We start from the raw sequence: 9,708 nt of genomic DNA on the forward strand, positions 1-9,708 counted from the left end.
TAAATAAGAATGTTTAGTCCATTGTGATGAAGGAACCAGGTGGAGTCTACGGTTACCTGAGACAGTAGAAACTTCTAGAGATTATCTCATGTCTACCACACAGCTAAAGCATTGATAATGGGTCTATTCATTGTATGGATAAGATGGAGCTCATTAGTCTGAAATGTTGTTATTTCTGTGAATTATTGCAATTATTTTAACAATTTAAAAAAAATGTTTGTGTAATTTACTTGAATTTACTGGTGAGGGTAAAAATAGGAATAGTGGATTACTCATTCATTATTCATGTAACAGTTAATTTACGCCTAAATGAGTATATGTGTGTGTGTTTCTTCCTGTACAGGCTAGCATGGTGTCACCTGCTATTGCTTTGGCCTTCCTTCCCCTTCTGCTGACCCTAATTATCAGGTACCGTTACTTCTTTGTGTTGTTATATCGAGCAGTCTTGGTCAGGATATGGAAAGACTGTGTTACGGGTCTGAGTCGAGAGGAGCGAGCCTTTCAGTATGTTCTCACTCACTCCACCCCCGGAGACCCAGACAGCATCCTGGATGCGTTTGATGTGTGGTGCAGCAAAGTGGAGTTCATCAGCAACATTGGCCCAAAAAAAGGTGGAAGAGAGTTTTTTACAGGAAGGTTTTGGGATGAAACAATGACATGATGATAATTAAAGTCTGTGTCTGACTCCTCGTGTGATTAGGGAAGATCCTGGACCGGCTGCTACTGGAGCACAGTCCTCTGACCGTGCTGGAGCTGGGTTCCCACTGTGGATACAGCACTGTACGAATCGCCAGGTCCCTGCCTCTTGGGGCCAGGCTGTACAGCATCGAGATGGACCAGAGGAATGCTGCCATCGCTGAGAAAATCATCCGCCTAGCAGGGTTTGATGATGACACGGTGAGCCAGCAGAAACATCACCACAAAAACAACACCACCTGCATCATCACCATCCTTGTGATTTTTTGATTTGGGTCATGTTTATGTTATGGACTGAATATTAATAGTAGTACACCTTTGAGATGTGCTGGCTGTGTGTTTTCCAGGTGGAACTTATTGTGAATCCTTCTGATGAGGTGATCCCTCGGCTGCGGTCTGACTACAACTTGGACAGGTTGGATTTTGTCTTCATGGACCATTGGAAAAAATGCTACCTCCCTGACCTGCAGGTAACTGCAACATATCAGTGGACAGTATATTCACAAGTGGATTAAACTGTGCATGCATCTGTATATGTGAGTAAGGCAACTGAGATACTTAGGTTACACGGGCCATTTATGATATTTAATTCATGTGCAGCTGAAACCTTTCTTAATTTTTCTTGTTCATCTCTCCTGTTCTTGCCTAATCAGCTCCTTATTGTGTTCCAGATGTTGGAAGGTTCTGGTCTACTTGGAAAGGGATCAATAATTTTGGCTGACAATGTGCTGTTTCCTGGTGCGCCAAAATTCCTCAGATACATTCGCAAAAGTGGCTTATACGAGTGGAAAATCCACCGGGCTACACTGGAATACAGCAAAGGCATCAGGGACGGGATGGCTGAGCTGGTGTACCAGGGAATAAAATAGATCACACAGCTTGGACTATCGCATGCTTACAAAAAATACACACTTTAAGAAAGGAGAATAGACAGATGGCATACCGCACATCATAACAATTTTTCAAGGAAGCTGTAATTTTTTTCCCTAAAATTCACGGAATCATGAAAATACAGATAAATACAGCAAAATACCTCATTATCAGCCCCCTCTGCTGGGTGGAAAGAGAATTATCAGGGAAAATAAATAATTTCAAAACACATTTTTTCTTTCTGCTAGGATTCATTGTCACTTTGAACAATTTCCTTTCACTTTATTCCCTTTTGGTAAAAATCTAATACACATATTTTCATTTTCATTATTAGTACTAAATTCAAACTGGCTTTTTTCAGTTTCATTATTTTTTTGTTAGCCATTGTACATACAATCAGCTTCGACTTGCTGCTCACTACTTCATTACTTATTTTTATAAATCAAAACAAATATTAAAAATAATACAACATAATTCACTTGGTCAGCAATTCTTTGATGGACACTGTGTGTGCTATTTCCAGTGGTAATGTGACCTTCTTTTAAAAGATACGTTAAGTGTTTATCAATATGTTACGGAGGGTATCGTATCTGTAAAAAAAGGGTCAACGACATATAAAACTCAGAACTGGACTTACGGTGAAGTGCATAATTTTCATAGGTAACAAATTATATTGCTGACTGAATACTTGTTTGTGCTCAGTCAGCTGTTTTGGAGACTGTTAGTAGCACATGACATGATGATATGACAAGGTCAAAGATTAAATGTGACATTGAAGGGCCAGTGTCTACTGCTGGCACAGTGTGTGAGTCGGACTGTAGCACTGTGTCTATTTCAGAATGCTGGACACAAATGAAGCCACTTTGACTGTAACTACTTGGCAGTTAAAACACACAACCATGCTCATAATTACACACACATCCGTCACACTAGTAGATCAATGTGTCCAAGGCAGCAACACTCACATCAATGTCCAAATGTGCTGACGCCACCCTGAAGTATCTTGTGGTGTTTCAATGTCTTTTCCTTGTTATATAAATAAGGTCTACCACAGATTCAAGCAGAGGACAAATCTCCATTTGATGGATACTAAAATTGTCTTAAATCATCCATTGGTCTTGGTCCTGATCTGTTCCTTCCATGTCCACCTGACAGAAGAAAACAAACCCAGGTTAAAGACTGTCATGACTGTTTGAAGACAGAAAAAAAGACATAGTACCTGATTTCAATTAAGACTGCTACCCTGAAATACTCACCTCATTGATCTCACCATCATCTGGTGACTCATTGTAGTCATTCATCTCATCCATGTCCTGCATGTCTTCTTCATCCTCCGAGTCCTCCTCACTGTCTTCCTCATCTTCATCATCCTCTTCTTCCTCTTCATCATAAGCTCCCTGCACCCCCAGAAAATGGAGATGACATAAGGCATAAATTTTTCCATGCTGTAGCAAAGTAAGGACCTTTTGATTTTTCACTTTGTTACCTCATAAATAGGTTTTCCGATGGGCATCAGGTTGTTGTCTTTTTCAGCAATGCTCTGTAGCTATTGTAGAATCAGTGGACACACATTTAAATGTAAGCATCACAGCGGGAAATGAAACGGGTTTGGAGCAGAGGTGTTTGTTTTACCCATGTTTGGTGCTGCTGTTCCTGCTGGTGCAACTCGGTTTCGTCCACACACGGCCGGTCCAAATTAAACCACAAAGACTCCGTTATCCGGGGGAGTAAAGAAGGAAACAGCGTGGACATGTCTGCCACACGGGGACAACAAAACACAGCGTATATCATCAAGTATTAAAACGCTCGCCTTTACGGAAAAGACTGAGCCATAATGTCGATGTAAGCGTGCTGGTGGAAGGACATTTAAGTACCGTTTACGTACGATTTAAGGTTTTCCTATTTTATGACACACAGAATCTAAAACTGAATCTAACCTCAGGTTACCATCTAAACAGCACACAGTAAAGGTTATTATATTCCAGTTTTGCTCGTGATTCCAGCAGTACGTACTTGGCAATGTCTCGCTCCAGCGTTGAAGATTTTGAAAACAAATATACCGGAAACTCTTGATGTTCGTGTAGAAAGGGTCCGCCACTTCACTGACGCTCCATAAAGGTTCCGCCTAGGTGATCTGGTCGGGACTTGACCTGGGAAAATGGCGAGAAAAACAGTGAGTTTTGGGTAGAATAACTGATGACGATGTGGAGGCTCTGTATCTTACAGGTGTAGCTACATATTACTATGTACAGATTAAATAAAAGAGAAAGAGAAACTGTTGTGTGTTTTAGCACAGTACAGAGAGCTTACGTGAATTTAGTGTGATAGGGACATAAGGTTGAAACTGACAGAGCATGAACATAACATATTGTTCAAATAATTGAAACAAAAATATAGTGTACTACTCCATTAAAAAAGCTATTTTAACTTTATGTTGCAATTATTAGAACGTAGTTGCTTTTATTTTGTCCTACTAACCTTATAGCATTTGGGTGGGTAGGACAGCATGGTTTGAGAGAGAGTTCCTGAGAAAATCAGAAATACAAGTTCTTGCTGCCCACTTTGCTGAAGCCAAAGGAATAAAAGGCCTTGCCCCTGAAAGGCAGGTCACTACTGGTTTCAAGGGTTTTTAAAGAGAAAACCCAAGCCTCAGTTTGAGGAAGCTGGAGCAACAACAATGTGTATGTTGTCTGCTTCCCTCCGCATACAACACACATTGTCCAGCCAGCTGACAGGGCATTCTTCAAAAGCCTCAAGCACCATTGGAACCTGGACCTAGTCTATACCAGAGAAAATGGTGGAGGGAAGGACTCCTCTTTCTTCTTTTGCTCTCAAGGGCCTCGAAAAATGCAGCAATAACACAAAATGCAAAAGCAGGCTTCAGGGTCAGTGGGATCTATCCACTAGATCTTACTCGCATAGGTCAAGCTCTGTTTTCTCCCAGTTCAACTAAATGGGATGAAGCACCTGATGCCTCTGAGAAACCTCAGTGTCCTTCCTCAAGCCCTTCTCCAAGCAATCATCCAATTCATCCACTGAGATTCCAAGCAATATGAGGACACAGAAGTCCCAAAAAATCAGAAGTGTTACTTGACAGTGGTGATTTCATGACGTCTGTGGAGAAGACTATGGGATCCTTGATGATGACACCTCCGTCACATGCGGAGACTGCCTGTTGGTCTGATGGATTGAGTTTGCCTGATAACAAATGTGTTCATCTAAGTGTATGAGACATTTTTTAACAAAGGTTTGCCCTGTTAATTTTATCAATATATTTTAGACTTTACAAATTGCATATATGTTAAAACTTAAAAAAAACTTAAATTGCAAAATTTCCTGATAAATAAATCATAAATATAGCTTTATCTTGATTACAGCCATTTTACTCTCGTTATTACAAATCCAGGTCACACTGCCATTACACATCGAGTGTGTCAGCAAGTGTGTGTGTGTGTGTGTGTGTGTGCGCACAGCCATGACTTGCGTGTGTGTGTGTGAGTGAGACTGAGAGAGGTAGACCTTGAGATAATAACAACAGTCATCACACCAAAGTGTAATAAACATTTTAAATGACATAACATAAAAAGTTGTTCCCCTCTTTCTCAAACACACACACATACACACACACATATACACACACACACACACACACACTGGCAGGCATGGCAGACTTTGAACTTTGGAAATAAATTAGTTAAGAGCACTGCAAGTGTTTTACAATATGCTAGTATTAGGACGACCTTGTGTTCAGTCACACTCTGCTCACACCGCACAGGCACAGATGTCTGTTTTATAACTCTTGTTTGGTCTTGAAAAGTGTGCAAGAGGTATTAGAGGAGACAGTCTCGCAAGAATCTTTACAGAATCCAACAAGGTAACGTGAATTTGTTCAACACTGCTGGTAGATAGAATCTTTTCTTCTCTATGTGTATTTCCACTTTTTTCAGCTTGATTTCTTTAACAGGATATTTTATGATAAGTTTTTGGTTTTCTTTCAGTCTTTCCTGTCACATAGGCTTCAGCTGTATACGTTATGTTCCTCTCTATTGTGTGTTGCTGTAATGTATTTGTAGCAGAACCTTGCAAAAAAATATAACCTGTAAGAAAAAATGATATCAGACTAGCTGTATCTATCTGTCTATCTATATGTATATGCGTGTGTGTGTAAAATTGAGGCTCTTGGAATTGTAGTTAATACAATGACATATAGATGTTTATTAAAAATGATACATAAGGTTAGGTTAGGGTGTTATGAAGGATGCTTTGGTGTATGCTAGACCTGGAATAACACGTGTCTCTTAGCTAATGGCTTTTATATGCTACTGTATGTCCTGATAAAGAGTCATTACGTCCACTTCCAATGAAAGTTTGAATTAAAGACATCATATATGCTCCTGCTCCTGATCGTATGTAGCTACATACATAATAAAAAGTGGACAAAGTAGTATGAGTCAAAAGTTACAAGGCAGACTGTTAGACTTTTGCGTATGCTGCAGCTTTCCCATTATTTTCATTTTCTGTGTGTTGACGCCTTCTCTAGAGTCATGTGGATTGTGGTGACCTTGCTGTTAGCCCTCCTCAGTGGCGCCCTGTCTCTGGACAAACTCAACATGTGTATGGATGCAAAACACCACAAAGTAGAGCCGGGCCCAGAGGGACAGCTGTACGGTCAGGTGCATCAGGCAAACTAGACGTGGGTTGCTGTGAGGTTCTGTACAAGGAAAACATAAAGTGACCTCTCTGTCTTGTTTTTTTTTTTTCAGTGTGCCCCTTGGCATGAGAACGCCTGTTGCACGGCTAACACTTCCACAGAAGCCCACAACGACAACTCCTACCTGTACAACTTCAACTGGAATCACTGTGGTGTGATGAGTGACAAGTGCAACAAACATTTCATCCAGGACACCTGCTTTTATGAATGCTCACCACATCTGGGACCCTGGATACAGAACGTAAGCATTTATGTGCCTACTTGCAGCACTAGATGGCAGCAGAGAAGGTGGCAGCCACTGAGAACCAGGAGTTCATTTGTTGAAGTACTGTGAAATTGAGGCAATTTTGTTCCTGTTTTTAAAGGCGGATGAGTCCTGGCGTAAGGAGCGTATCCTGGATGTGCCTCTGTGCAAGGAGGACTGTGAAGGCTGGTGGGAAGACTGCAAGAACGATTTTACCTGCAAGACCAATTGGCACAAGGGATGGGACTGGAGCTCAGGTAAGATAAAAAAAAAAACTGATGCGCACACCACACCACACCACACAATCACTATTGAACACATGTGGAGATCACACATTCAAGCCCTCTTACTTGCGATAATTAACACATTTAAATGAAACTTCTATCACAGGTATTAACAAATGTCCTGAGACCAGCAAGTGCAGAAAATGGACTGAAGTTTTCCCCACACCCAAATCCATGTGTGAGCAAATCTGGTCCAACTCCTACCTTTACACCACCCACTCCAAATCCTCCGGCCTCTGCATGCAGCTCTGGTTCACAGGGCCAAACCCCAACAAAAAGGTAGCTGAGTACTACCTCAACAATGCACAGCAACACCAAAGCTGTGCCCAGACAACACTGCTCTTCCTGGTTGTAACATCTGTCTCTGGAATGATGTACCATTCTTGACTTATCTTGTATCATCATAGACAAACCAGTAAAGCTGACGTCTGATGTTCTTCTGTCCCTTTATTTGAGTGATTGAGCTTCCTTTTTGATAATATGAGCCACACACCCACCAGATTATATATAATAAACACAAAGCAAAGAAAAGCAGCACAGCAATTCTGAATCTAGGAAAGTATATTAAAAGATTTGTGTGGACTAGAAAATAAAACAAAAATAAACTTGTGCATCTGGACAAGCTATGAAGGGACATACATGCTATGACAGCACAGCAGGTCTGGGAAGACTTTCCCCTTAAAATGTAGACTATGGGTGAGTTTTATAACCCCTTCATAACCTCAACCACCAGTGGGGAAACTGTAAAACTGTAGCAGGATCTGTGCTGAGGGAAAAACTATTTCTCTACACTGGGCCTCAGTGATCACACCATCACATGACCACTTGGGGCTAGCTAGTGGTTAGTGTGCTCCACTGCTGGATAATTAAGGGGTTCCAAATGTGTGTGTGTGTGTGTGTGTGTGTCACAAACAGGGAGAAAAAGAAAGCTTTTGTTAAATGTTTATGACACTGCCTTTATTTTCATGGTTGCATGCGTGACACTGAAAAGTTAAACATGTCAGTGCCACATGTAACTGTTTTCCATCCTGCCATTGGTTAGCTACTAGTGTTTCTACACCATGTGACCACACAGGGCCTTGGCTGATAAAAGATACGTCTTTGCAACTTCTGTACACTTTGTACTTATATAACCAAGCCATGGTATACCAGTAGGTAATCTTGCAATCTTAATCAATCTTGATGTAAATGTGTCTACGAACACCATCAGAACTGTGTAAGTGTTGCTGTTTCTGAGAACAGCATCCTTCCTGATAATACCAGGGCATACTGGAGCTTATTGTAATGAAAGAAATTAGAAAAATAGCACGTGAAATTGTATTAGTGATAGCAAAACTGCAATAAAAATGCTGCAAAAAATGTTTTCATAGGTTAATTCAATAAAATGTGCTGTCCTATTCACTAAAATGTTAAAAAGAGGACTTCCTGCATCTTAAACATTATGGTCTGCTGTGCCTCAATGTGTTTGTTCTGCACATTTGCAGGTAACATTGTCAGTATTTCAGAAACAAGTCATTGATTTGCTGAATTCATGGTAGAGATATCCAAAATCTGTCCCAATCACCCTTATTTCACCCCATATGAACACAAACAGTTCCAAGAAGCCTATCAAGCCTGAGCTTCAGGAGCCACACACACATGTCAGGCAGAATTCAAGATGGCTGTCAGACAACATTTTCACCTGTTGTCATTGTTATAATAATACATACACATAATATACACCATGAGCTGGATGATTGTGAATACTAGGACATATGTGTAGTTTTAGTGCACCATGGGACCGAGCTGGTTTGGCTGCACCACAGGAAAGCAGTGTTAAGTTGGTGTGAACTGCTCTACTTTCTGTGGCGAGTCACTTGATAAAGGCCTGACAGGAGGATAGGTGTGGAGCTAAAAGCAAACATTGGCACAGAATTATTTCCATGCCAATGTCAAATTGGTGCTGCTTCAGTTAAATGTTTTTTTTAACTTACATAAGGCTCAAATGAAGCATTGTAACCTACATATTGTCAATGTTGTTACTCGTGACTCATGGAATTAGTTTAAAATCAAATGCTTTTTTAGCATCAACAGTTAATGTAGATGTTTTAATCAGTTGATCACAAGACGTTGGTCACAATGAAAACAAAACAAACTTTCTTAAATATGTATTGGATCATATATTGTATAAATAAACATGCTCCCCCTCACTTAACAGAAGTAAATGTCTTTGCTTTGGCAGGAAAGTGAGGAGTTCTTGAAGCATTTCTTATGTAAAGTCACTTTTGAACGGAATATGTGTCTTGTCAGTTTTAAATATAGGTTGATTTCAGTGAGAAATGGTTGAACCCATCACCAGCCCCTGTCTTCACTTGATGTGCAGCTCCTCCATGACACACAGACTTATCAAATTGACAAGTTGTTCATATGGGTACATTTCAAAAAAGTTTGAACTGAGAAGTTAGTCAGAATTTAAACATTTGTATCTTTAATTTGAGCATGTTTTATGATTATTTCAACTTGTTCATATTTTATATGATCTCTGTATTTATAAAACTCTGGCTACAGCCCTGCAGGGTTCACATGTTCCTCTCACAATATAAGCATAACAATATGTCAATATTTACAGAAGGGCTGAACTGCCACAGTAGAATTTCTTCCACTATCATGTTAACACAAAGATTTTATCTTCTTTGCATCAGCACTCAGAAAGTAGAACTGCCTTGTAATCTTAACTTTTTATCCCGAGCTGATTCAACAGCTCCCCGAGCAGCTAGCCAAGATATAGGATCCATCCTTTCCTAATTGCCTATAAAGCAGGAGGAGCCTATGAAAAATAATAAAGCATTTTCAGCTTGCAATTTCCTTTCTCTGAAATATTATTAAGAAACAGCACAATTGGAGAATGGTTGAAGTTGTGACAG

The 9,708-nt window shown here is 40.2% G+C and overlaps 3 protein-coding genes across 4 annotated transcripts; 2 read left to right on the top strand and 1 right to left on the bottom strand.

Annotated features, from left to right (window-relative positions):
* Nucleotides 1–349: 349 nt before the first annotated feature.
* Nucleotides 350–1,565, top strand: tomt (transmembrane O-methyltransferase). The gene is made up of 4 exons (XM_028419533.1): nucleotides 350–611; nucleotides 701–897; nucleotides 1,044–1,166; nucleotides 1,368–1,565. Exons 1-4 carry the CDS (start codon nucleotides 350–352, stop codon nucleotides 1,563–1,565), a joined length of 780 nt encoding a protein of 259 aa, XP_028275334.1.
* A 177-nt stretch (nucleotides 1,566–1,742) lies between these two features.
* Nucleotides 1,743–3,716, bottom strand: anapc15 (anaphase promoting complex subunit 15). 2 transcript variants are annotated; one of them, XM_028419539.1, is made up of 5 exons: nucleotides 3,580–3,716; nucleotides 3,199–3,320; nucleotides 3,053–3,112; nucleotides 2,823–2,972; nucleotides 1,743–2,714 (listed from the first exon to the last, which is right to left on the bottom strand). In XM_028419539.1, the coding sequence occupies exons 2-5, from the start codon at nucleotides 3,316–3,318 to the stop codon at nucleotides 2,667–2,669; spliced, it is 378 nt and encodes a 125-aa protein (XP_028275340.1). In that variant the 5' UTR covers nucleotides 3,319–3,320; nucleotides 3,580–3,716; the 3' UTR covers nucleotides 1,743–2,666. The 2 variants fall into 2 exon arrangements, with proteins under 2 accessions (XP_028275340.1, XP_028275341.1); XM_028419540.1 differs by having other exon boundaries at nucleotides 1,745–2,714; nucleotides 2,823–2,963.
* Nucleotides 3,717–5,301: 1,585 nt separating this feature from the next.
* On the top strand, nucleotides 5,302–7,241 carry folr (folate receptor). Its single transcript, XM_028419535.1, has 5 exons — nucleotides 5,302–5,440; nucleotides 6,107–6,239; nucleotides 6,330–6,518; nucleotides 6,643–6,778; nucleotides 6,912–7,241. The coding sequence occupies exons 2-5, from the start codon at nucleotides 6,111–6,113 to the stop codon at nucleotides 7,190–7,192; spliced, it is 735 nt and encodes a 244-aa protein (XP_028275336.1). The 5' UTR covers nucleotides 5,302–5,440; nucleotides 6,107–6,110; the 3' UTR covers nucleotides 7,193–7,241.
* Nucleotides 7,242–9,708: the final 2,467 nt, after the last annotated feature.

This window comes from Parambassis ranga, chromosome 13, assembly GCF_900634625.1.
Source record: "Parambassis ranga chromosome 13, fParRan2.1, whole genome shotgun sequence".
In the NCBI taxonomy this organism is placed as follows: domain Eukaryota; kingdom Metazoa; phylum Chordata; class Actinopteri; family Ambassidae; genus Parambassis; species Parambassis ranga.

Bases quoted from the DNA above. Each gene is read 5' to 3' on its own strand.
- folr (XM_028419535.1), top strand. From the start codon at position 6,111: ATGTGGATTGTGGTGACCTTGCTGTTAGCCCTCCTCAGTGGCGCCCTG. The intron at 6,240-6,329 runs GTGCATCAGGCA...TTTTTTTTTCAG, and splicing joins AGGGACAGCTGTACGGTCAG to TGTGCCCCTTGGCATGAGAA. The intron at 6,779-6,911 runs GTAAGATAAAAA...CTTCTATCACAG, and splicing joins GGGATGGGACTGGAGCTCAG to GTATTAACAAATGTCCTGAG.
- tomt (XM_028419533.1), top strand. From the start codon at position 350: ATGGTGTCACCTGCTATTGCTTTGGCCTTCCTTCCCCTTCTGCTGACC. The intron at 898-1,043 runs GTGAGCCAGCAG...TGTGTTTTCCAG, and splicing joins CAGGGTTTGATGATGACACG to GTGGAACTTATTGTGAATCC. The intron at 1,167-1,367 runs GTAACTGCAACA...ATTGTGTTCCAG, and splicing joins GCTACCTCCCTGACCTGCAG to ATGTTGGAAGGTTCTGGTCT.
- anapc15 (XM_028419539.1), bottom strand. From the start codon at position 3,318: ATGTCCACGCTGTTTCCTTCTTTACTCCCCCGGATAACGGAGTCTTTG. The intron at 2,973-3,052 runs GTAACAAAGTGA...CTCCATTTTCTG, and splicing joins TCGGAAAACCTATTTATGAG to GGGGTGCAGGGAGCTTATGA. The intron at 2,715-2,822 runs GTGAGTATTTCA...TTCTTCTGTCAG, and splicing joins ATGATGGTGAGATCAATGAG to GTGGACATGGAAGGAACAGA.